The sequence below is a fragment of the Xenopus laevis genome, chromosome 2S (assembly GCF_017654675.1).
Source record: "Xenopus laevis strain J_2021 chromosome 2S, Xenopus_laevis_v10.1, whole genome shotgun sequence".
NCBI lineage: Eukaryota > Metazoa > Chordata > Amphibia > Anura > Pipidae > Xenopus > Xenopus laevis.
The window spans coordinates 128,247,124-128,275,088 of NC_054374.1; the positions used below are offsets into that span (position 1 = coordinate 128,247,124).

A 27,965-nucleotide genomic window follows, 5' to 3' on the forward strand; every position below is an offset into this window, starting at 1 on the left:
ATCTGCTCCAGTAATACCAGTCTCTTCTTAGAAATGATCTCACATCCAATGTCCAATGAAAGCACAGACTTCTACGCTTGCTCTATCACTGGCCATGGCACAGAGCCAAGGCCTTCTACCACTGAGATACAAGGATGCCTTATTTAACCTATTCCTTAATGAGATTATAAGGAAATACTATCAATCACCGTACATAAATGGCATTTTGTTGCAGCAAAAGTCTTGGGCAGATTGGATCTTTTGAAAGATTTTCCCGGTATGTCTGTCTCCTACTGGATAGGTTTTGTTTTTATTTATTGATTGGCTAATATAAATGGCAGTATCGTTTGAGCATAGGAGAAGCCAGCAGGGTGTGTCCTGTGTCCAAAGATGACACACACATCCATATCAATGTGCAGGACAAAAGGGAGTGTCTGGGGAATGGTACATGTTATCATTCTGATCAGTGTTCTGTGAATAGGGATTGTCAGGGGAAAGGGAGAAGCTTTCAGATCAGTGCTGTGTATATAAGAAGTGTCTAGGGAAGGGTTTGTTTATACAGAGTGTTCATTGAAGGTTCACATCCATACCAGTTCGCATTTCTCATTCCCCTTCACACTGGTGTGCTTCTATATCAGGAGCTATGTAGGTTGAGATCTCTGCAAAAACATCAGCTATTTTGTATATTTTGTGGGGGCCCGGTGAGCAATTTCAATATTAATGTTAGTATAGGTCAACTTGGAGCCCAAAATTAAATTAGCTGTGGGGCCCAGTAATATCAAGTTACGCACTACCTGGCCTGCTTGAATGCTGCCAAGATGCATGTCAGAACAGCCTTCTCATTACTATCGGCATGTTATTTTACTTACTGACTACAGAGTAGATACTCTGGTTTGTCCCAACATTGACAATCACTATACCAAAAATTTCAGATGTCACCTCTCTGAAGAGTTACATATAGTCTAAGCAGTAATATTAATCATGTATAGATCTTTAATCAAATCCATTTAACCTGTCCCCAGGCAGGGGAAACTCTCACCAAAAATAAAAGGTTTTAAAACATCACTTGGGGAATTATGACTCTGCATCCAGAACCTCTGGTTTAACAACATAGATGCAGCCTTTCAATTCAGAGCCATAAATCTAAACTATAATCTGTACCACCACTATTAACTATTAAATCAATGAATAAGTATCAATTAGGTAAAGCTTTACTTTTACTGTGCATATTAAAACTTAATAGACCAGTCTAAACAATCTAACATTAACTTCACAAAGACAGAAACATTTGCAGTTGGTCTTCATTTTTTATTATGTGTGATTTTTTAATTATTTCGTTTTTTGTTCAGCAGTCCTGCTGCTTTCTGGTTGCTATGGTTCAAATGCCCCTAGCAACATAGCAGTGGTGTAAATGAAAAACTGCACTATTAATAGGATAGACCTGCATAAAAAATTAGGAAAAATAACAATAAAATGTTAGTTGCACAGATCTACATATATGTGTGCTTTTTGTGGACAGTGAACCCCCAATTGAAAACTGCAAAGAGTCAGAAGATACGTTACCTCTTTTGCCAGAGTTTCCTTCACCAGGTTATACCTGGTGAACTAATGAGATGAAGCTCCATCCTGCTCAATCTTATGTCAGTGACATCATATCCTGTATGCCGAAAAGTGGGATTGTGTTTAAAATTTGTAACAGTTAAATATTTTTTTTAAAGGGCATGTAAAGTCTAAAATAGAATTAGGCTAGAAATGCTGTATTTTGTATACTAAATATAAACAAGCCTAATCAAACAAATAATTTACAGGGGGTCACCATCTTGTAACTTTGTTAAACATCTCTGCAAGACTAAGACTGTGCACATGCTCAGTGTGGTCTGGGCTGCTTAGGTATCATCATAAACAAAGCTGCTTGAGTTCTGCATGGCTGGGAAGTAAGGCGGGGGCTCCCCCTGCTGTTCATAAGTATGATTGTTTCCCTGCTCAGCAGTTAGGGACCATCTGACAATTCCTATCCACAGCAGTAAATGAAGGGAGAATTTCACTACATACAGTTAAGTTTCTTATAAAAACAGTACACATGTTTTAATTAAAGTATATTGGAGATAGGTTTCTTTTTCATTAAAGAAAGTAAAAATGGGATTTTATTTTTTTGCCTTTAAATGCCCTTTAATATTTTATCGACCGTTTGAGGGGAATGCCACATTTGTTTTAGGATGGCCTCATGTCTAGGATCCCTTTTGCCTTTCTTTTGCTTCCTTGGAAATTTTTAATAATTAATGGCCACTTCAAGCATTTGCACCAACATTTCTAACAAAGATATATATATATATATATATATATATATATATATATATATATATATATATATATATATATATATATTACCTATATATACCTGCGCTATTCAAACTGACTTAAGTGTAAGTGTACTAATGAAGTTTTGCTAGCAGAAATAAACGTTAGTGAAAGTACTCTATGAAATGAATGCTTGTGCTGAAGAATTTACACTAGTGAAATTTTGCCATCGTTCGGCTGCTGAGATGTAACGCATTATGATGAATTAGCGTATGAGCTGCGAATTAACATCTGATGAAGTGGCGCGAAGTGTGGCTAAGCCTTCCGATTTGAAAATTTGCCCTTTAGTGAATTTCCCCCATGGTCCCTGTGTAGCTGTGGCAGGTTCCTCCTTTCCACCCAGAAATCAGGTACCACTGTGGCACATGAAGATAGCTGGCATCAGTTGGGAACTGCTTGCTACTACACTTAAATTGTCAATTCTGCTAATATTTTGGCCACATAATACATATGTGTTTCCATGTTTCAATATATTCACATCTTTACATACAGATCTGCTTTATCCTTTCTCTTTTGGCACTTCCATTAGCATCAGCTTTCACTTTTTGTCTATAAGGCACTGCATTTTTGTAAGTGATCATCTCAGCAGGGGTCTAGGAAAATAACAATATTGGGAGCTGACCCTGCAAACACTGGAGGTCTAGAAGAATGGGGAGCTGCCGTGTGCAATTTCAGTAAATGTTTGAGATAGAGATTACTACTCTGGTGTTATGTGGGCTCTAAAATAGATTAGTAATATTGCCTATCATGAAAGAAACATCTGAATCCTATACCATATACATTTATTGATAGTGACTTTCTCAGCTGTGTTGCATTCACTCCATAGCATAAGCCATTGTACATAAGGATGAAAGAAATCCGAGTGCTGGAGGATGATGCACAGAGTGAGCTCAGCATCTAATGGGTGGGTGTGGTGGATGCAGGTCCCCCTCCTCCATCTGCTCAGGGTTATGCATGATAGTGGTTCCACAGGGAGGGGCTGTGTCTGCACAATGAGATGCTGCATGCTTATAAAGCAGCCTGCCACACTCTCAGACTTCCTTCTCAGCATCACTCAGAGAATCAAGTATCTCTAACGTCCAGCTGTAGCACCTTGGAATTACTTGCTCATCATGAGTCATTCTGGTTTAAGAAGCACCTCCACATCCTACCGCCGCACTTTTGGGGGTCCTCTCCTGTCTCCTGTTTCTTACTCCTCATCCTCCCGGCTATCCACCTCCAGGCACTTTGGAAGTCCTTCTCCTGGTCCCTCCAGCCGCTCATCCTCCTCAGCCTTTAGGGTAAGGTCCAGTACCCCTGTCCGAGTCTCATTGGACCGAGTGGACTTCTCTGCGGCTGAGGCTGTTAACCAAGAATTCCTGACCACCCGCAGTAATGAGAAAGCCGAACTACAGGAACTCAATGATCGATTTGCTAGCTTCATAGAGAAAGTCCGCTATCTGGAGCAACAGAACGCAGTGCTGGTGACTGAAATCAACCAAGCAAAGTCCAAAGAGCCCACCCGGGCTTCAGACCTGTGCCAGCAGGAGCTGAGGGAACTGCGCAGGCAGTTGGAACTACTGGGCAAGGACAGGGACCGCATCCAGGTGGAGAAGGACAACTTTGCTGAAGACCTCACTTTTCTGAAGCAAAGGTAAGAGGCCAGGGTATGTGTGTTTAGAGGCAAGTTGAGGAATGTAGGTATTTTGGAGGGGGTTGTAAGTATCCAAACGTGAAGAACTTCTATAAAGTCTGAAATATTTATCCACAAACTATTAAAAACTTCTTTATTAAAGTGTGTCTAATTGTTTAATAGGGTGGTCATATAGGCATACAAAAGAGAAGAGCGTGATCAATGCATATTCCCTGGCCCCACGTTTTATTGGTAATTTATTCTGTACATACATTTTCAAATCCAGGTGTTTTTAGTTAAGATAAAGTCCATATAGTACTCCTATATACCCCTGGTTGTAATTTTATAGACTGACACCTCCCTGCTTGGTGGCAGTTTCTGGGAAAAGTGTCTTCTGGCCAAAATTTCTCCCTCACTGTAGCTTTTATAGGGACCAACGCCCATTTTGGAAACATAACGGTCCCAATACAGTACATGGTTGGGTGTCTGTTATGTGCCATGTAGAACCATTAGTCCAGGAGCTGGCAGTCCACATATAGGCAGGGTGTGGCCATTACACTAAATATTATGAGCCGTATCTTTAAGGTGGTGGCAGACTGGGAGATTAGTTGCCCAGCGACAAATCTTTGATTCTGTGGCGACGAATCTCCCCGAAATGCCTTCCTGGCATACGAATCACTTCAGATTTCCGAAGTTGCCCGAAATTTCCTCTTGAGGCAACTTCAGAAATCCGAAAAGTGTTTTGTATGCCATCCCACCGGTGACTCATATTCTTGCCGGTGGGAAGGCATTTCGGGGAGATTAGTCGCCGCAGAAGCGAAGATTTATCGCTGGGTGACTGATCTCCCTGTCTGCCACCACCCTTAGTGGCTTACTTAGCTACTTCTACTGATGATCTTAAAACAATGATGATAAAGGGAATGCACTGAAGCTTTTAGCAGGCAATTTTTCATAATACAAAAGATTACTGCCAAAGAAAAAACTGTTACAAAATGCCATGTAACTCCTTGTTGTAGGGAAATACTTATAATGTAGGATGTGACATACAGGGATGGAATCAATAACAGCTATCCTTAGCTTTTCTGAGTAATTCCACAGGTTGTAGTTCAGCAATAGAAAGTGCCACAGGTTGCACACCCCAAACCCAAAGGAATAAAACGGGCTACAAGTTAATTTGTCTATAAGAAAATACATAAACATATCTGCAAGAGAATAAAGATTCTCCATCCACTGTACACAAATAATAACTAGGATCTGGTGGGATTATCAAAGAATTCATAGATTAAGGAAAAGTGTGCATAATTGTTCCATTACAATCTTGGTTCATGTGATAATGAGCAAATATCCTTAATTCAGCAGATTTATTACATTATTCCAATCAGACTAGACTGGTTAGTGCTAACAGCAGATTTGTTGGCAAGGGTTACGGGACCAAGGCAAACGTGGTGCTCATTTGTGCTTTCCCAGGCTTTCACATGAATATTGTCCTTTGCCGTGTCAAAGGGTCACAATATACACAATAGAAGAGCAAAACAAAGAAGCGGGTCCTGTGACTGGCTGAGTCTCAAGTGCTTCTTAAAGTGAAAATGTTTGTTAATTAGTTTCTAGAGCTTCAATGCCAGGAGCAGGATCAGCACTTTGTAATTCTGCAAAGGTCTTTTTTTAATCTAACAAATGTAGAGAAAGACAGTTTCCTCTGTGACAATGTGGTAACACCAGTGTATTATTTTATATGGATCCTTTGCTAATCACTGGTTAATCCAAGATACTAAACAACTAAGTAATACAACAGAAAGTCCTTCTTCCAATGCTCTTATCTTACATATTTCATTGCACAGCTGGCCACTCTCCTACCCACTCCCCAACAATGGATACAGGCCATTGGGGTGAGGACTGCATCAATGCGCTGATGTGGTCCTCAACCCAATGGGATTTTGCAACCTGCCCGATTGATATCTGGACAATTTCCTCCCATATATTGATCGGGTAGGCCCGAAGAAGGGCCCCATAGATGGGCATATAAACTAGCGGGTCAATCTCAAGGGGCCAAATTATTAAATCTGCCCATGTTTGGGCACCTTTACATGGGAGTGGATCTGAGATTCCAGGAATGCTAATCCAACCTGTGTTACTAGGAAGTGAAACACCACACTTAGGTGTGAGTTAAGGGAGAACTTTTTTCAAAATCCATAACTGAATTGTACCTTGATCCTTTAGGCTGCTGCCATCTGAGAAACACCCACCCCACCCAAACTGCTTGTCATTAGCTTTAACTTTGGCCCCAAATGCAGATCTGAACATTTTCAGACTAATATTAGTGGCAGGTGGTTTTCATAAACTCCAGTAACAAGTGGCACAACCCTGTGCCATCATTTTGAAGTGCAACATACTTGTTGACTCTCACTGTGATATTATGCCTCCACAAGAGTTTACTTTTTTAAAGGCCTTTAAATTATGTTATTGACATTTATAGTAAAATATAGTTCCATGTGGAAAAACAGAAGACTGGGTGTGTGAATATAGACATTTATTGTATTGGTACGCAAGACTAGGTGTGTCCATGGGGGAAGGGTGAATGGTAAAACATCTGCTACAGATCTTGCACTATCTGCCCAAGATGATATGAGTGTTGGTTTATGTATCTTTAAACAGTCTTTATTTTATACTTTCAATGTTGCAGATTATTACTGAATAACATCAGTTTGGTGAGCTACAGGAGCACTTACAAGAAATAAATGCTCTGGCAGCAACTCTTACTGGCCAAGCCAGTGATGTTAGATTTGATGCCAATGTTATTAACAGGGAAGAGGTATTAAAAGATTTTTTCCCATGAAAGGTGGCAATCCTGACAGGGAGTGTTCATGGAGTGTCAATTTGTTGGTTGATGTAGCCATCCAAATCAGGGTTCTTTATATTGGTAGATAATGTAAAAAAAGTTCTTCAACAAGAAACACAATCATGCTCTGGGGCCAAGAGCTGTCTGACCGAATGAACAGAACAATAGAAAGACAGCCATGCAGTATCTGTTTGTTGGGCTTGTGGGCTTAATCAGATACCATACATGTTTGGGCAGTGTACGTCCATCTTAACTGTCTGATTCTAGCTTCAGACAACAATTTACAATGCAACTGACAATGTGATCCAGTGTTGTAACTAGTCAGCACCAGCACCTCCTTGCAAAATAAAATCTTTGGAGGGGCCTGGCACACAACAATTCCATGTTGTCCCCACCAACCCCCTCATTGACGGTCCCCACTTACCAGCATCCCCTGCTCCTTGCCTGCAGGTAGGAGAGCAGCTAGAGAGGGAGTATTTCTTTACAACTAGCAAGTATTGGCTAGATACATTTTAGGGTTCAAGTCCTGCCATGTGAAGACTGCATTGGGCAACTGATATAGTCCTTTGCAACCAGGTCACCATAGGTTCCAATTATGATCCCAATGTTGAACTGGGGGCCAATCAGATCACCTCAATTTGCCCCACTTCTGTGTGACTGAATCAGGCAAAGTATCACTCATTTGCCAAACTTGCTTAATAAGCTAATCTTTATGTTTATGGCCATCTTAAAACAGGGGTGACTAAAAGGTAGAATGTGATTGTGAAGTAGTCCTTCAGCTTGTGATCAAGTCCGGAGGAGGCCAGACCATTGTCAATAAATAACTTAATTAAATTACTTTCCTTTTTGCTTCTTTTATTTAAAATGTAAAATATCTTAAAACTGATGCAAAGCCTCAAAACAAGCACAAATGAATGTGAAATTGGTTAGAGTGCTTTTCTAAACACCTTTGCAATTTACATTATTTTCTAGATATTAACAGAGGCTGTACTGAAATAAATGGTGGAGATGGTTAAAGGGGGGTAAATGGCTGAAATGGCTAAAGAGGAAACTGGCTGATGTGGTTAACTGGAGTGGAGTGTGATTAATATGAGCAAATATGAAATATGAGCATTTTAGCAAAACTACACTTGCAGTTGTATTATTATTATGCCAAAATTGTGCAAAATATATTGCAAATGTACATCTGTCAGCTAAAGTTTAGTATGAAGTGTAGGCTGAAGTTAGGGGAGAGGGAAGGCTAATGACTTTATATAAATTACATGAAAAGTAGGTTCAGAGAGCTCCAAAGTGGTAATTCTTAAACTGGGACACCTTATGGCATTTTCTTACACTGTATCCATGGCTTTTAGTGATTTGTGTTTCTTTTATTTCGGCCAGGCTGGATGAAGAGGTTCACAAACGGGAAGATGCAGAGAATAATCTAGTTCTGTTTAGAAAAGTGAGTACAAAAAAAAGAGTAAGAAACATCTCTGTCTGATCCTGTTATGTTACCATTTACTGCAATTGTGTGTCACTAGTGTTTCAGTATCTGGATTAAGACAGGCATACAAGGACCAATGATAGCTACTCTAGGTTTTAAGGGACTGTTCATTACAGCGAGTGATACCTTTTGAGGCTGTAGGAATAAGACTATATGCAGACACAGAAAAATAAGACTTTATTTGACAAAGCTTTGTATGTAAGATTGGCTTTACTCTTCTTTGTATTGCCTATAATCCACTCTAATCTCTGCCTAGGATGTCGATGATGCCACACTCTCTCGTCTGGAACTGGAGAGGAAGATTGAGTCTTTGATGGATGAAATTGAATTTCTGAAGAAGCTTCATGAGGAGGTAAGGCATTAACTTTCAAAAGATTTTGTGCCACCCATATGTAATTTTAGGGTAATTTCTAAATAATTTCTCTCTCCCTAAATGTTCCATGAAACCTCACAGGTCTTGTTTTGTATACTATTTGTCATTATCTTACCACCAATCATTTGCAGGAAATTCACTGGGCAACACCATAGAGATCGGTAAAACTGCTGTGATCCTAAGCCCGAAAACTGGATTTAGTTTTCTGAAACATATTTGAATGATACCATCAGAGACTCTTGGTTCTTTCATAGCAAGTCTTATTTCTGTGGCTGGTTATTAATTATATATTGAGGGAAAAACAGTTAATTTACTAGGACTACAGATTTCAATCCATATATTTCTTGCACATACGCCATGGTCTAAATCAAACTCTAGACCATTTGTGTATAGGAATCTGATGAAACTGATTAAAGAATATGGGATGATCCAGTAATTTTATTCTTCCTATTACAATATACTTCACACATAAGCTTGGGGACTTGGATTTTAGTTTGGATGGAAAAATTACTCTTTATTTCTATGATAAATAATAGAATCATTCCTAACAGTGGATTATGTCATTCTGGCCAACAAATAAATGACTTCTCCCTGATACTGGCTAAACCATAAAATAGCTGGACAGTTCTCATAGCTGTTTTATATTACAAGAAAGCTACACATGCTAGAGTCCTGCATCGGGTCGGGTACCGGCAGAATACCTGCAAGGTTGTTGGGTTTTGGCAGAAAAAACATTGTATCCTGAAAATGCAGACTGTCTGCAAGTACTCTGCTTTGGTTCTCAGCCAACTACAGGCTACATCCCCCCCCCACCTCCTGTTGTTAAATATATGGATTTCCCCCTTGACCTGGTTAATATCCAGAGTGACGTCACTTCCGCCCACCGGTGACACCACTTCTGGTTTTTGCGGGTCCCGGGGTCAGGCCTAGCATATCAATATAAGTTTACAACACAATATAGTTCTTGAGTTGTAAAAAAGGGGAATGTGTATGTACATTATGTATATTTGTGTATCAGATTGCCTCGTGTTCAAGGTTTGTTGCAAGGTGTTAGATTCTTATTAATCTGCAAATGATTTTATGCCATTCTCATCTGCAGGAACTCCGTGATGTACAAGTGACCGTTCAGGCACAACCAGTACACTTGGAAATTCAAGCTGCAAAGCAACCTGACCTGACCTCTGCCCTGAGGGACATTCGAAGTCAGTATGAGACTATTGCTGCTAAAAATGTACAAGAGTCGGAGGAGTGGTACAAGTCCAAGGTACAGTGACCAAGGCATTTTATTAATATTATTATTGTTAGAGCCATAACTAATGCAAGGAACAAGCTTTGAAAACAATCATAAATTCGCTGTATAGATTTATGGCCTATAGCTACACCTTTATTTAATCCCACATTGCCCTATACTCTTATTACATAGAATTATCTTGCAGTGCTTTAAATTGCATCAAAACATCAGAGTTTTGAAGTGATAATCACCTGCCTTTTCCATAATCAGTCCCATAACCAGATTGCTCACTTTTCTCCCAAGATAATTCTCTCTAACTTTTCTCAGCAAAACCTGCAGAGACAAACTGTTATTCTGAAATTGTCTTGCCTTAGCATGTACAACTAGGCCCTCTACTGTCAATGCTGGTTAAACAGATGAATAACATCACAATACCATGATGCTTACTAGCTGGGGTTATTTCGGGGTAGCCACTGTATGAGCCATACGAATTGTGCTGAAATATCCATCCATCCCATTAACTGCTCTGTTACTAAACTGCAAAGATTAATCTCTCCATATAAAAGTTGAAAAAAATTGAAAGAGCCTATTCATAAACATGATTAATGATTAACAGCTGCTAATTTCCATTTGATGACTGAAGCCCAAGTGAATTTTCCATGGATGGTTAGTCTTAAATAAATGAAGGCCAATTAAGAAGGATTATTAGATCGGACATAATGAACATAAACAGTTAGCTTTATGGATATAATCTAGTACAAATAAACTCAAAGGGCTCAAATAACATAACGGCAAGTGTAAATCATGCTAGCTGTTATATAGTACCAATAAAGACAGCAGTACCATACATAATGCATGTCATTTATCTTATATGTCTTAGTGGCCAGACACAGTGTGATCGTTGGGTAATCTAGCCCACTGGTATTGTGTAATTTGTCCATCCACAGGCAGAGCCAAATAGTATTGTTCCATTGTTTTGAGCCTTCATTCCAAATAAAATAAAAAGTAAGGAGGAGATATAGTTCTTCTCTCTTCCTAATTGTCCATGCCCCATTCACCCACCAATGATATTATTATTTTGGAAAGGCAAGATTGTCTGTTATCCAATACAACTGCAGAATGGCTCCCCCCCTACACACAAGGTGTAATACAAGTCTAGTTGGGTAGCATGGTTAAAATCAACCAAATTGCCTGACAATATCTAGGCATGTCTAGTCAGCTCTTTTACTGCTGACAGTGTCGAGGCAAAGGCAATCTAAAGCCAGCAATCCATGTAGCATTATTTCAAACATAAAGTGATACACACACAAAGCGTTTAACTTCAAATTCTCTTCATATGCCTTCTTCTTCATGGGACAGTTTGCCGATCTCTCAGATGCTGCAAATCGCAACAGTGAAGCTCTACGCCAAGCCAAGCATGACATGAATGAATCTCGACGCCAAATCCAAAGCCTGAAATGTGAGATTGATGGTCTGAAGGGAACAGTGAGTATTTCCAGTGACTGGTTTGATGGATTATCTGTATAAAGATTTTGGAAGCTAATATTTTTATGACCATGATTAGCCATATAGAACTGACCAGGTTCTGAGCAAGACAGGGAGGGTACATTTTATGGGCCAAGAGGTAAAATATTAAAAAAATGTTCTTCTATCCAACTTCTCAAATTGCAGCTAAATACAGATAGTGTTGCCACCTTTTCTGTAAAAAAAATACAGGCCTTCCTCTATTTTTATGTTTTATCCCCTATTATTAGACATAGGCAGTTTGGGGAAAATAGCCTGCCTGCAAACTTGATTAAAAATGTGAATAGCATGTTTTGCTCAGTCTCCCCTCTACTTTTCCTCTTCAAGTCTAATTTCGATAATACTGCTTGGTTCATAAGGTAATTTAACCCTATCAACCAGATGGTAGTTAAAAGTCCTGGCACGACAAATGCACAATATAAACATGTCAATAATTTAAAACAAACACAAAATTAAAAGAAGACCAATTGAAGGTTGTCTTAGAAGACCACTGTCCAGAACATACTAAAAGTAACATTTTGCAAGGGGTCTTCTACTTCAAAACTGCTTCTGCATAGTGAAAGATATGTAGTATTTTCCAATATACATTGAATACAAATGATATATTAAGTCATTTGGAAATGTAAATACTATTAAAACCAGTATAACTGTTTACGTTTGCTGCACTTCTGGTTCTGACTCTTAAAAAAAGTTGCAAGCCAGCTGATTAACAGACATGGAGCTAACTCCTGTTTAATTCTTTTAAGAGACAAATCCAGACAATGTTATTAAAACATCCATACCTGTTATATATGACTGTGTAATTTCAAGACTGAAAGAAACACAATTTAAATAATAAATATAGCGTAAGTAAAAAAAGTGTTCAGCATTATTTCTTAGGGTGACAGGTCCCCTTTAAAAAATTGCAAACTAAGTATTTTTTCCCCCTTGACACACAATATAGGAGCTTTGCTTCCTTCAAAGTAGCCCTTGCACCAACAAAGTATTTAGAGTAGAAGCCTGTCATGCTGGAATAAGGAGCTCTGACGTATGGTCTAACATATGTTGGTCTTAATTACATTAACCTATCAACTATATGCCATTCGTTCCCATAACAATTATGTTTATGTCTAATTCATATACAGGCAGACATGAAAATAAATGAGCACCAAGTCCTATTTTACTTTGTCCACATGAAGTCTCTGTGGTCGGTATGCTGTGAATCATTACTCAAATCTGACAGCTATTAGCTGGTTTATCTGAAATTATTTTAAAAGATATAGGTATGGGTGTGATTATACTGTGTGTGTACCATATGGGGAAATAGGTTGTTAAATAGGGCAGTAATTTTTACTACATTCTTCCGCAACTTCCAGTATCCCCAGTCAGTAAAGAATGGAAAGCCATACGGATGGCATAATTAATGGAACAGCCACATTTACATCCTTTTATCTCTATACACAGAATGAAGCACTGCTGCGTCAGATGAAAGATATGGAGGAGCAGTTTGGGATGGATGCAGCTAATTATCATGACACAATTGGACGACTGGAGCAGGAGGTGCAGCATATGAAGGAGGAGATGGCACGTCACCTGAGAGAGTACCAAGACCTGCTCAATGTCAAGATGGCTTTAGATATTGAGATTGCAACTTACAGAAAGCTCCTAGAAGGAGAGGAGAGCAGGTGAGGTTGGAGTGACCAGTGATGACCAAAAATAATTTAGTGAGTAGCTATATAAGAATGTGGCAAGCAAAGTAATGGGGGTATTGTGTAAAATACAGTAGCAAGTTTCTCAGGTGACATCTGGTTACACAGAAACAAAGCCACCAGGGCAATATTGTTTGGAAATACATATGACTAGTATATATTTATTGCTCATCAATCCTCATCTCAATGCAGCTTGTCTGCAGCCACAAACATGTTCAACCAGTAGTGTAACTTGTGGAGGGGGGGTCTCCCCTTGGTAGTCACCCACAATTGTGATTTTGCTCCTGTCCAGGGTCACTTGCATTTTTATGCAGAAGAGTCTGGAAATGTTTATTTGTCATGGGAACAGGGCCCTCCAATTTACACCCCTGTGTTGTGATTGAGGGTTCACCTTGTCTGCAAGATTCTATGAGCGTATGTAAGAAAGGGCCCTACCATGTCCCCTACTTATGTGTATGCAATCAGCCTTAATATCAATATTAATTATTTGTAGCACTGATGCTGTATCTATATTTAATTCACAATATTCCTTCTGGAATTTGCAAGAAGTTGCTGAAGGTTACAGCTGTTGGTTTCTTTGGACAATTTTGATCCCCCTATGTTAAAGATGACAGTACCTAGAGGGAAAGAATGGCTGCATATTGGTTAAGCACTAGTTTCATATAAGCAACCAGTAATATTTGTTTTTTTTCAGGATTACTGTCCCAATCCACTCTCTGACATCTCTCAGTATTAAAAGTCCAGGTGAGTGCCTCTGGCTATCAGTATTAGAAATAAAACAAGAAAAGATTGTAAATCAAGCTTAAAATGCAATCATCACTGTAGTGTTACTGGGATTTGGAATTCAGTTCTCTTGTTCTACTGCAATGTTTCCTTAATATAATTCCTTTCATATTAATATAATCCTTTAATATTATACATTTTCACCAGCAGTTTCTAAATAAAAGGAACGCATTAATAGTGCCAGTATTTTACCTAATCAGACTACAGACCAATGGAAATGCACAACTGTGATTAGAAACTGCCACCAAAAGGGCCCACAACCAAAGAATTCAGTTCATACATTGGCAGTGTTATAAATTAGCCAAAGCATACCGTTTGAAGTACAGGTATTGGAACCTTTAATCAGAAACCTATTATCCAGAAAGCTCCAAATTATAGGAAGGCCATCTCACATAGAGTTAATTTTAAGTAAATAGTTCACATTGTTTACCTTGTACTTGATTAATCTACTGATTGTTGGTAGCCTGTTGATATGCCACTACTTCACTCTTTAGGGCTATTCCACACGGGGAGATAGCGACGCGTTTGCGGTCGCGGCGACAAAGCGCCGCGACAGTCGCCGTGACCGGCGCAGGCGACAGTTTTGTATGGGCGCCTATGTAAAAACGCCTGTGCTAACCACACGAGGCGATGCGCTTTTCAACAGTCGCCTGAAAATGCCTCGCCAGGCTTTTTCAGGCGACTGTTGAAAAGCGCATCGCCTCGTGTGGTTAGCACAGGCGTTTTTACATAGGCGCCCATACAAAACTGTCGCCTGCGCCGGTCGCGGCGACTGTCGCGGCGCTTTGTCGCCGCGACCGCAAACGCGTCGCTATCTCCCCGTGTGGACTAGCCCTTACCACTTTGTTTTCTTTGTCATTACATTATGCTGGATTTACTGTCTGTACCTACATTCATTTATACTTAACTTTGTTTTATTGCAGCAGCTCCTGAAACTGATCACAGCGCTGAGACACACACCAGAAAAACAGTTGTCATTAAAACTATTGAGACCAAGGATGGAGAGGTGAGTGTAATACTTCAAACAAACAAACCCTAAAAGGTAGCCATACTTCCATCACTCTGGGGAATACAGAGAAGGCTGTTTGCAGGCAATTTCTATTTTATTGCCTCATGCTATAAATATCACCATATTTGCTGGTGCCTATTGTAATGTTTCAGTTATGGTACAATTGCAACATGCCAACATATGAATGTTAGAAAAGAAAACCTTAAAAGGAAAGTACACATTTTCACACATGTCACAAAGGAGTCTGGTAATTGATGGGTCTGTTTATATCTGTTATTTTAAAACAGGGATTCTGATGGAGGTGATAAACGTTTAAGTTAAAGGGGATGGCTACAAATTAACTGTAATTGCTACTTTTTACTACTCGTCTTTCTAATTCATAAATGATAACAATTACAAATTGTCTCAGAATATCAATTTCTACATAATGCTAGTTAAAGTTAACCTACGGGTAACTCCCCATTTAAATATAATTCCCCATTTGCTCCCCATTTAAATATAATTAATAATGAATATAATTAAACATTAAAAGTAGGTGCATAATTAATTCTACACCAAATCTTGGGCCCTGAGTGTAAATCAGGGTACTATTCATTACATCTTAGGAAACACTGTTTTAAAGGGAATGTTTCATTTGTTCTTTGTCTATTTGTTTAAGGCCCATTACTCTTTAATAGACTATTTATGATTCTGATGTCTGTGTACTTGTCCTGTAGCTTTGATATTTGGGCCAGTGGTACCACATGCATCTGTGTATATTGCAATATTTAAAGTTTCCATACACACTATACACTGCCTAAAATATTTGCATTTATTTTTGCATATAGCAGGTTGTCACGGAGTCTCGGAAAGAGCAGTCTTCAGAAGGAGAGAAGTGATCTTGCGCACGGTGCTTGGAGAGACCCAGTTCTCTTTTAAAACGTCTCCACGGATGGAACCTCCTTTGCTTTTCTAATTGATTGATAGTGAGGGTCATCTCTCTTTATTCCACAGAGTGTCATTGGCATGGCATTCAGTGGTTAAGTTATCAATTATTTGGTGGTAAATCAACCTTCTCTGTGTGCCTGTACCTCAAATAGCTGTATTAATGTTAACTGTTTTTATATTCTAATACATTTTGAGGATCTATGCCCAAACATGGCAGATATACGTCTTTCCATTACACCAAACAGCTAGTGATCGTCTATCTACTTACAAACTGATGGACTTTATATTATCATAAATAATGAAAACTCTTATACATATAGCTGTGAAACAACTTACACACTGTTGTTAGGCTCATAGCTTCTTATGTTAGATACCTTGGTACAATTTGAGCTTACATTAGTAAAAAATGAATGTGCCACTTATATTCAGTTAATTCCAGTACACAGGAAACTCTGATACCCCAGTGTATAAACGTATATGTCTACTTTACCTTTTCCTCTATTTTCCTTCTTCAACACTTGATATCCATATTGATGGTCGGTACTGGGCTTACTGCCCAGGACAGGATCTGCTCAAAGATGAGACAGCTGTGAAGCAACTTTGGTGCTATACATTCCCTGCCTCTGTGTATTGGCTGGGATACTGCCCCATTATGCCTTGTACATGTGCCATGTCTGCTTAATAGTCAATAAAATAATTTACAGCAATCTATCTGTTGTGTTTGTATGAATATGGTGCTGTTGGCAAGTGTAAACATATTGGCAAGTGTAAACATGCCAAACCAAGATGTTAGAGGGCAACAGATACACAATAACATACATAGGTAATAATGTTAGCCGAGCACTACCACTGCCAGTGGCTTAATAGCAAAGTGACACATGAAATATTTTTGGTAGAGGGGTACTATCATAAAAACTAAAATAAAATATGTTATGAGCTTTGTCTTATGGAAGCAAGAAACTTTCTAATTATAATCAATGAATACATTCCATACAGTTTCTGAAATAATCAAGCATTGAAACAATATTCCATCCCCATGGTTAGGAAATAGCTTTTGTTATAGAGTAAAATAAGTAATAATTTACCTGATATAATGCTAAGGTAGTTTACATTCACCAGAACAAAAGTAATTGCCAGCATTAATGGGCAGATTTATCAAAATTTGAGATTAGAACCCCCCCACAAAAAAACTCACCCATGCAGGCCTGGATTTGTGGCTAAGCCACAATAGCCCCGGCCTAGGGTGGCAGAAATTCAGGGGTGGCATGCCGCCCAGCTGCCTATTTATGGGCACTGGACATGCATGGGAGATTTAAAAATCTCCCGCACGCCAGGAGCACAGGAAGGAGAGAGATACTGCGAAGGGGAGGTGGCGGGACAGAAAGCGAAAGGAAGGGGGCGAGGCTACAAACAGAGCCCGGCTAGAAACGCTTGGTAAGTAAATCCTGCCCTGCACCCATGTTCTATTCATTCCTATCGGATTTTTAGAATCATATATATCAATGGAGTTCACTATTTGATAAATATGCTTCTAAAAATCCCATAGGAATGAATAGAAAGTGTATTCGTTTTTCTGTTGTAAGCTCTAAATTCTCACTTTGATAATTCTGCCCCTAAATATGTAGGTCTGCTCGACCCTTTCACCCAGTCAAGAGAAGAGACATTTGTATTAAGAGTAATAGCACATCCATAAACATATATCTAACAACAGTACCCTACCCCCACCTTGACCAATGCCCATGTATGTTTAAATCTGACACACGTAGACACTACTGGGAGTGCAATTCTGTAGGTTATACTAACAAGGAAAGCATAATGTGCACAGTAACAGCTCCTGTAGTGTTGGGGGTATGTTTACATTTTCTTTGTGTATGTGTGTGTATATATATATATATATATATATATATATATATATATATATATATATATATATATATATATATATATATATATACACACATATACACGTAAAAAAAGACCAGCAACACCAAAATACTGTATATACAGGTATGGGACCTGTACTCCAGAATGCTTGGGACCTGTGTTTTTTATACAGATAACTGATATTTCCTTAATTTGGATTGATCTTTATTTCATATATCTACTAGAAAATCATGTAAACATTAAATAAACCCAATAAGCTGGTTTTGCTTCCAATAAGGATTTATTATATCGTAGTTTGGATCAATTACAAGGCACTGTTGTAATACTACAGAGAAAAAAGGAAATCTATTTAAAATGTTTTGATTATAAGGGAGTATATGGGAGACAGACTTTCCCTAATTTGTAGTGTGAGGCTAAATTATACCATCTTAATTTTACATGTGTGTAAGGTTAATTAAGTATACAGCAAGTATATATAGTTTTAAATTATGTTAACAGAATAATGACAGGCCGAGTTGTTTACATCATAAGGATTGTAAACTTAGGTTTTAGAGAAGAGCTTATCTTGTAATTTACTTGCTGAGATATTATCATCATTGTCGTCATTATATATGTCTCAGTTTCCCAAAAATGTCCCAGACAAAATTATCATTTGAGACCAGAGACGGCCTGGTGGATTCATCACAGAACATGGACTAAAGTAAACAAGGACCTAAGCCTCTGAACTAAAGCCTTTGGAGACCCTCTTACAGGGGAATATAAGGACCAACAATGGTGGACAGTTTTCAGAATGCTTATGTACTTGTGTTGTATGTGTCATTGGTGAGGTTCAGAGCCAATGATCGGATCATACAGTGGGTCTATGGATGAGACCAAAGCTAAATATTTTCATAACTGCCCAATTGATATCAATCATGCAGGCCAGTTGGTGGGCTTGGTACGTGCATAGGCCAATTAACTGCTGACTTGGTCTGCAGGGAGTCTGCTTTTTTTTTTTACTAGCCTGTGTGGCCTGGCAGATACCTTAAGTGGCAACTAAAAATGAACAGGACAGATGTTTCAGCCAAAGAAAAATAAAGCTAACTTTGTAGAGATTAGACACTTATAAGTAAGTATATTGTCTCCCTGAGAGTGAACCATCCCAGGGAACTGACCTGCAGTTCTAATGTTGTGGTACAGATTGTAGCATGGGCAGTACGTGAAAAAAAGTATATTTAACTTCACCATCTGACAATCTAATGTAGATGGCAGCAATAGGGTCCTTGAGCCAATCGGGTCTATATACCAGACAGTTTTTGTGGTGTATTATATTTAATGGACAGTAAGATTAAAGGATTTGCTGGACCTGGCAGAAGAAATGACATTGTCTTCAGAGCATGCAGGTGTTGAAATGAGAACACTATAATGAACTGGATACCTCAAAGCCCTAAAGTCTTGTGGCATCTGAGATCCATTTTCTCAAACCATATCTCTATTTTAGCTGGGGAAGAATAATGTGAGCAAAACAGTCAGGATTCTGTCAGAAAAGCCTGGATGTTGTGAAAATGTAAGTGGTCTATGTGTGCCCTGCAGAGAAAATAATTGTTTAAAGTTTGACCTAATAGGTGATCTGACCTAGTGAAGTCACTTCTCATTCCATGATCCCAGCAATGACATCACTTCCAGTTCCCCATATCATCAGACTATGACTACATTAAACCAATAGACCAAAAAAAGATAGACCAAAAAAGATTAAACCAGAACATTTATCTGGAACAAAAAACACCCAAAGAATCAGTCTTTTTAAATTACAACAACCCAACCGCCTAGGTGAGCTTAACTTCCACAATATTAAGGCATACAACAAAGTAGCACTTCTTAGATATGCAGGGGACTGGATTCTTAATTGAGACTTATATACTACAATATCTATAGACTGATAATATCAAACTGATAATCACTCTCTAAACTATCAACTATATGCACCCATACAAAATATTCCAATACACTTAAAGGGGTTGTCATCTTCCAAACACTTTTTTAAGTTCAGTTGTTTTCAGATTGTTCCCCATAAATAAAGACTTTTTTCAATTACTTTCCATTATTTATTTTATACAGTTTTCCAAAACTATGTTTAAAATTGAATGCTCCTTCCTGGTGTTTGTCTGGCAGCTCAGTAATTCAGGTGCAGATTCTAAACTGTTACAATTTTGCAACACTTAGCTGATACATTTCTCAGCAGCATCTCTGGAGCATTAGTAACTATTATATCAATTCTAACAGCTACCTGTAATAAAACCAAGAGATTTTGCTCAGCAGGGACAAAGATAAGAAATGTATCAACTAAATGTATAAATTTACAACAGTTTACAGGGTCGGCAACCCCCCCCCCACAGCTGCTTTAGAAGGTAAAAAATGACACTTTACACTTCAATATTAGAAAAACAGTGACAAATAGAAAATAGAAGGTAATTGTAAAAAGTCATTATTTCTGGTGATCTATCTGAAAACAACTAGTTTTTAGTTATAGGGATATTGTCTTGGATAAAAAGCAACTTTACATTGAGTTTTATTTAAGAGGTATACAGTTGGCGCCTGATGCTGAAACAAATGTTTTATTCTGATGTGAAACTTTCACTGATTTAATTAAAAAACAGACTTCAGTACAGGTATGGGGCCTATTATCCAACATGCTCAGGACCTGGGGATTTTCAGATCACAGATATTTCTGTAATTTGGATCTTCATGCCTTAAGTCTACTAGAAAATCATGTAAACATTAAATGAACCCAACAGGCTGTTTTTCCTTCTAACTAATCTAAGATTAATTATATCATTGTTTGGATCATGTACAAGGTGCTGCTTTAACCATTTTTAAAACATTGCATTATTTGAATAAATCTGTGAGAGAGGGCTTTTCCATAATTTTGAGCTTTCTGGATATCTGGTTCCAGATAATGGATACCGTACCTGTACTTCATTATTAGTGTTCCGGTACATAGTTACAGTTTTGTCCAAAATAGATGTCATCCTATAATGCCAGTTTTTATGTTCAGGTGAAAAAGTGGCAAACCAATATACAGTGAAAATAGTTTTTACTTACACATATACAGTATACTGTTTAAATAACATTTTATATTTACATATATATATACTGTTTAAAGGGGTGGTTCACCTTTGATTTAAAGGGCACCTATCACAGCCAAAATTAAACACATATTAACAATCTGACCAGTACAACCTAAACACGTTTAATCAAACTACATATATCGTTTTTTGAAAAAAACTGCAGGTTTTTAAAAATCCCTTACTTTGTCAAATGGGTTCTTTCACTGAGGGAGGCCATACTGAGACTATAACAGTGACTATAACATGCAAATTTCAGGAGCATACTCAGATTGTAGCACTGCCTTGAATATTCTACCCAGAATTCCTTGTTTTAGTAAACTACTCCACTACAAGTCTCACGAGATTTCGATATCTTGACCCTTTATGTGTATTATGTGCCATGAGACCAGTATGGAGACCCTAAAAACCCGACTAATTTAAAACAGGTAAATATGTCTTTCTACTGCAAACTACCAAATTGCAAAGCTATGCTAAACATAACGTTTTTTATGAAGTTTTTGAAAATCGTCACTATGCTTGCATTTTACCCGACATTTTGTAGTCTACCAGCATAAAGCATCCTAAATATAAATGTCAGGAGTCTACTAAACAAGTTGATGCCCAAGATACATAGATTTATCAAACTATGTGGCATACAGAGACCCCCAAATCTAAATAGTGCATATGAATTCTCATGTACGACACTCTGGCTACTACAATATAAGCACCTAGTATGTGTATTATGTGCCATGAGACCCCCTAATAGTATGGAAACCCTAGAAAACCATATTTTCCAAAAGTACACACTCTGACGAATGTAAAACGGGTAAATATGTCTTTCTACTGCAAACTACCAAACTACAAAGCTATGCTTTTATGAATTTCTGAAAATCATCACAAAGCTTGCATTTTACCCCATTCTAATTTCTATACCCCACAATTCGTAATGTCCCAGCAAAAGGATCCTAAATATGAACGCCAGGGGTCTACTGAACACCTTGATGCCTGATATACATAGATAAACTATGTTGCGCACAGAGACCCCCAAATGGATACATAGCAGACAAAATTTCCATGGGCAAAAAGAAGTAACAAAGAACATAGCAAAATACAATAAAATCACTAAAATCCAACAAAACCACAAAAATCTTTGTTTTTTTTCTTCTCGCCTACTGTAATCAGCAGTCAGAATCACAGTTTGAATATTTTAGCATGGCCAAATCTGTTTTACAGACAGAAATAAGCAAACAACACCTACGCAAAGCTGAAAATGCAATAAAATGGCTAAAAATGCATGTAAAAAAATGTATTGTGCAGTGAGATTAGCGAATACGTTATTCGCAATGTCAATACAACAGTTTTTTCAGACAAAAAAACAGACAATGCGATAAGAAAAAAAAAGACACAAAATAGTGTGTACAATTGGCAAATTGTGTGTTGTGTGCAAGTGTGTGTGAGTGCTATGAATGTGTGTAACTCCCGTGATCCCCCAAAATTGTATGTGTGTGTCTCTAAGTGTGAATGTAACTGTGTTTGTGTGTTTGGGGGGCACTAACCTGGGGTTGCAGGCTCATGATCGTCCAGGAGGGCTGATATTCTTGCTGGATCCGGTTAGTGGGTGGGGCTTGGTGCATCAGGAAGTGCAGGCAGCAGCAGGGCATGTAGATTGCATGTGCCTGCTGCTGCCTTTGGGGCCCCTGGGCGTTCGCCCCTCAGGGGCCACTCGTTCCCCAGCTAGGCTGGTTGCCTAGGGGCTGGGGAACGAGTAGGAACAGAGTGAGCATCTTTACAAGCCGCTCCTTCGTTCCAAAACCCTTTAATGCTGCTGAATGTAAAATCTACGTTCTGTGGCACTTAAAGAAACGTTTACTGTTACAATAATTTTTATTGGAAAAATAAATCTTTTTCATTTGTATATATAACAGTCAAATATATATATATGACATATCAAATTGTATTAATCTTAAAACATTCGAGTAGACATAAATCACAACATTTAGCTGACCATACATTATATGTAATTTAACTTGGTTAGAATCTTTATTATTATTTTTATTATTTATATTGTCAAATATAATTAGTCATTTCTATATTCTATATGTTTAAACACATCTTTAATTTGATTTTTCAATTTTTATTACTTCCAAACACAGATGATAGGATTATTTAAAATTGTATGGTACTATAGTTCAAACTTCAACACACTTTGATAAAAATTTTCACTTTCTACCTGTGGAAATGGGATGTTAATTTGTATCTTTTTCTCCACTCAACAGGTGAACTGATTTCTGATTATCTTTTAGGACTATTGATATGTCTTTTCAACAATTCTTTCCAATAGTCCTATTTAAACTATTCAACTAAACAACACTAACTACCTAACTACCTAACTACACTACTAGTTGTTTACCCAGGACTCATTTATGTCTCTGTTGCTACTCACAAGTGTACCTAGATCATATCTCCACACAGGCATTTCCATTTGACATGAGATGGGAGAGGGAAATAGATTTCTTTTTACCATCTATACATCAAAAAGCCTAGATTCAGGATACATCTGAGTCCACAAATTAGCTTTTTTCCCAAAAGCCAAAGCATTACCACTTCTTATAGACCATGATTTTTCTGCTATTAGGTCTGTTTCCACCTTTTTCAAAATTTCTTGCATTGTAGGTACTATAGATGTTTTCCAGTTCTCAGCTATGAGCATTCTTGTTACAATAAACATATGGTTACATATTAACCTTTCTTTGACAGGTAAGTCTATGGTCCCCAAATGCAGCAAAGCCATACCAGGTGAAATCTCCGTCAATGAAACTGGTAATTTTTTGAGGAACCGTTCCACTCCTTTCCATACCTCAACAATCTTTGGACATTCCCAAAAAATATGAAACAAAGAGCCCACTTGCCCACAGTTTCTCCAACAAAGAGGTGACGCCCTGCTATCGAACCTAATTATTTTCTCAGGTGTCATATACCACTGCCATGTCATCTTCAAAAAATTTTCATAGTGAGAAATACAGTTTGTTGTCTTTTTGACTGATTTATATGCCATCTGCCAATCATCCTGATCTATTTCTATTTGCAAGATCTCCTGCCATTTCCCCATCTGCCATTTAGGTGTATCATCTTTAAGAGTCAATAAAGTTCTGTAAAATTTTGAGATCCCTTTAGATCTACTATTTTGTGGATCCAATAGTTTTTTAACTCTTGGTGAAAGGGTTATTGCGGTAGAATTATGTTTTAATAGGAATTTCTTAATTTTTAAATATGTCTTTTTATCTTTATCTGATTCGGTTATTTTATATGTCTGAACCAGATCTTCAAATGATCTTATTTCTGATCCCTCCAACAGATCTTCCAAATATTCAATTCCCTGACTGTCCAATTGTCCAGATAAAGATTTTTTAATACCATAGTCAAATTAATCACTGGTATTGGGAGTGATTTTGCCAAAGGATCTTTTTTAGTGAGATTGTTCATTTCCTTCCAGATTTTTATCATATTCGCTGTAATGGGATTTGTTATTCTTAAAGAAACTTTCCAGTTCAGTCTGGATTCCAATATTGATTTAAAATTTTTAACAGGAAGTTCTTCTTCTTCTATGGTTAACCAATGCTTTGTTTCATCCTTAATCCAAACTGCTCTAGACTGCTCCATAATGGAGGCTTTATAATATTTCTCCAAATCTGGAACACCCATACCCAAGTCAGTAGTGTGGTTGGTTAATATTTTATTAGAAAATCTGGAGGATCTATTTATTAGTATAAATTTATTTATCATTTTTTGGGTGTTATTAAAAAATTTTGGGGGGATTTTAATTGGGAGGTTTCTGAATAAATATAAAAATTTAGGTAAGATCGTCATCTTAAATGAGGCTGATCTTCCCAACCACGATAATTCTAATTTAGACAAAGACTCTAATTGGTTTTTTAACTTACTTATCCATGGCTCATAGTTTTCTTTATAAATTTGTGAAATACAAGGGGTAATATATACTCCAAGATATTTAATGGACATCTCATTCCAGGAATATGTGCAGGATTTCTTGATTTCTTGAATTACTTCTTGTTGCATATTACATGGCATTATAACAGTTTTCTCTTCATTTAATTTATAATAAGACATTTTTGCAAATTCTTCAAATTCTTTTTTAAGACTAGGCAGTGATATACTGTATATACTCGAGTATAAGCCGACCCGAGTATAAGCCGAGGTACCTAATTTTACCTACGAAAACTGGGAAAACTTATTGACTCTAGTATAAGCCTAGACACAACTACAGCCCTGTCTCCCAGCAGCGCACATTCTGCCAAAGCGACCCCCCCCAGCGATCAACCGGACTTCTTTGCAAAGTTGATGGTGACAGAGAATTGCCAAACGGATTACTGTGTGCATTGTCCCACTGTCACACTACCATGTGCAGAGGGTGCTGTTTGATATTGCCATCACTGTTAATCTTTCGTATAACCAACAGAGGGTGCTGTGTGATATTGCCATCACTGTTAATCTTTCATATAACCAACAGAGGGTGCACTGTTATTCTTTCATATAACCAACAGAGGGTGCTGTGTGATATTGCAGTCACTGTTATTCTTTCATATAACCAACAGAGGGTGCACTGTTATTCTTTCATATAACCAACAGAGGGTGCTGTGTGATATTGCAGTCACTGTTAATCTTTCATATAACCAACAGATGGCGCTGTGATATTGCAGTCACTGTTATTCTTTCATACAACCAACAGATGGCGCTGTGTGATAAAGCAGTCACTGTTATTCTTTCATACAACCAACAGATGGCGCTGTGTGATATTGCAGTCACTGTTATTCTTTCATACAACCAACAGATGGCGCTGTGTGATATTGCAGTCACTGTTATTCTTTCATACAACCAACAGATGGCGCTGTGTGATATTGCAGTCACTGTTATTCTTTCATGCAACCAACAGATGGCGCTGTGTGATATTGCAGTCACTGTTATTCTTTCATACAGCCAACAGATGGCGCTGTGTGATATTGCAGTCACTGTTATTCTTTCATATAACCAACAGAGGGTGCACTGTTATTCTTTCATATAACCAACAGAGGGCATTGTGGGATATTGCAGTCTCTCCCCAAGTGTACTGTTGGTATAGGAATGATTAAAAGTGACTGCAATCTCAGCGAGTCGGGTCGGGTACCGCTGACCCGAGTATAAGCCGAGGTAGACTTTTTCAGCACATTTTGGATGCTGAAAAACTCGGCTTATACACGGGTATATACGGTAGTAGGTTTTCGGAAATATAGCAAAATGTCATCTGCAAAGAGACCAAGCTTTGTTTCTGATTTTTCCAATTTAACCCCATGTATATTCTTATTATCTCTTATACACTGAGCTAGTGGTTCCAAAGTCAAGACAAAAATCAGAGGAGACAATGGGCATCCCTGACGAGTACCATTACTGACATTAAATGGGGAGGACATAGTTCCAGATGACATTACTCTTGCAGATGGTTGAGAATATAGGGCCATTATGGCTTTATGAACAAATCCAACACAACCAAACTTCAACAGAACCTTTGACATATATTTCCAATTTAACGCCTTCTCAGCATCCAAGGAGACGAAGAGGGTAGGCGTCCGACAGAGCTTTATCCTGTGCAGGAGAGCCAAAACTTTTCTAGTACCATCACTAGTCCCTCTTCCCTGCACAAACCCTACCTGATCTAGTTTAACCAGTTGTGGGATCAACGGGGCTAGTCTGTTAGCTAATACTCTTGCGTATATTTTTAAATCTGTATTTAATAATGAGATAGGTCTGTAATTTCCTGGATCTGAGGGATCCTTACCTTCTTTTGGTATAGTGGAGATGGTTGCTGATAATGATTCCTTAGGAAAGACACCAAGAGTGACAATTTCATTAAACATATTTACCAAAGGTTTTACTAAAATGTCCACATATTTTTATAATAATCATTCACAAATCCATCCACTCCTGGTGCCTTATCCCTTTTTAGGCCTCTAATAGCCATCTCCACCTCCTGTTGTAAAAAGGGTACATTAATTTGCTTAGTTTCAAATTCTGAAAGTTTGGGAAGATCAATTTTCTCAAGGTATCTGTCTATCTCTTCTTGGGAAGGGGTATATGTCTTTGGGTCTCTTTCAAGATTATATAATTTTTCATAATATGTTGCCAATGCTTCAACTATAACATTAGGATGATAAACCATTTTGCCTGTATTGGGATGTTTAATCTTAATAATTCTTTGTCTTACTCTATGACCCTTAATCTTCAAGGCCATAGCCTTGCCTGCCCTATTTCTATCCGAATACCATCTTTCTTTAAGAATGGATTGCCACTTATCATATTGGCTATATAAATTTTCAGATAATTTCTGTCGAGTCTTTTCTAGTTGAGGAATAAGGTGGGTCTGTTTTTTTGCAAAAATAGATTGTTCCAAGCTTTTGATGTCATAGCCTTGCCTGCCCTATTTCTATCCGAATACCATCTTTCTTTAAGAATGGATTGCCACCTATCATATTGGCTATATAAATTTTCAGATAATTTCTGTCGAGTCTTTTCTAGTTGAGGAATAAGGTGGGTCTGTTTTTTGCAAAAATAGATTGTTCCAAGCTTTTGATGTCTTTTAATAGTTGATCTGTTTTCTCTTTCATTTTCTTCTTCAAAATTGAACTATGCTTTATAAATACTCCTCGCATATAGGCCTTATGTGCATTCCACAGTTATTTTTGATATTTCTGCAGTATCATTTAATTTAAAGTACTCTTCCAAATCCTTTTTTATAATTGGGGAAGTATGTTCTGATTGCAGTATTAATTTATTCATTCTCCAATTAGTTCTATTAGAAGGAGGGCCTTTCAACAATATTTTAGCTGTCATTGGAGCATGGTCTGACCACACTCTTGTTCCTATATCTATATCTAAAATCAATGGGAGTGAGAATTTATCCACTTATATATGGTCTATCCTAGTAAAGGAATGGTGTATTGGGGAAAAATATGTAAATTGCTTATTACTTGGGTGAAGACATCTCCATGCATCATAAAGTTCAAAGTTTGCTAAGGTGGTCTGTATGATTGCCGGGACCTTTCTTTTTGTGGAGGTGCAGTCCACTAGAGGGTCTACTACGGCATGTAGATCTCCAATTACAAACAATGCACCCTTTGCCATCTTTGAGATTTTCCTCAAT

General features: G+C 37.9%; 1 protein-coding gene across 4 annotated transcripts; it reads left to right on the forward strand.

Annotated features, from left to right (window-relative positions):
• Positions 1–3,342: 3,342 nt before the first annotated feature.
• prph.S (peripherin S homeolog) lies at positions 3,343–16,510 on the forward strand. Of its 4 annotated transcripts, none has more exons than XM_018248024.2 (9): positions 3,343–3,970; positions 8,166–8,226; positions 8,525–8,620; positions 9,741–9,905; positions 11,232–11,357; positions 12,840–13,060; positions 13,779–13,828; positions 14,791–14,873; positions 15,707–16,510. In XM_018248024.2, exons 1-9 carry the CDS (start codon positions 3,450–3,452, stop codon positions 15,752–15,754), a joined length of 1,371 nt encoding a protein of 456 aa, XP_018103513.1. In that variant the 5' UTR covers positions 3,343–3,449; the 3' UTR covers positions 15,755–16,510. The 4 variants fall into 4 exon arrangements, with proteins under 4 accessions (XP_018103513.1, XP_018103512.1, XP_018103514.1 ...); XM_018248023.2 differs by having other exon boundaries at positions 14,794–14,873; positions 15,704–16,510; XM_018248025.2 differs by having other exon boundaries at positions 14,794–14,873.
• The last annotated feature ends 11,455 nt before the right edge of the window (positions 16,511–27,965 follow it).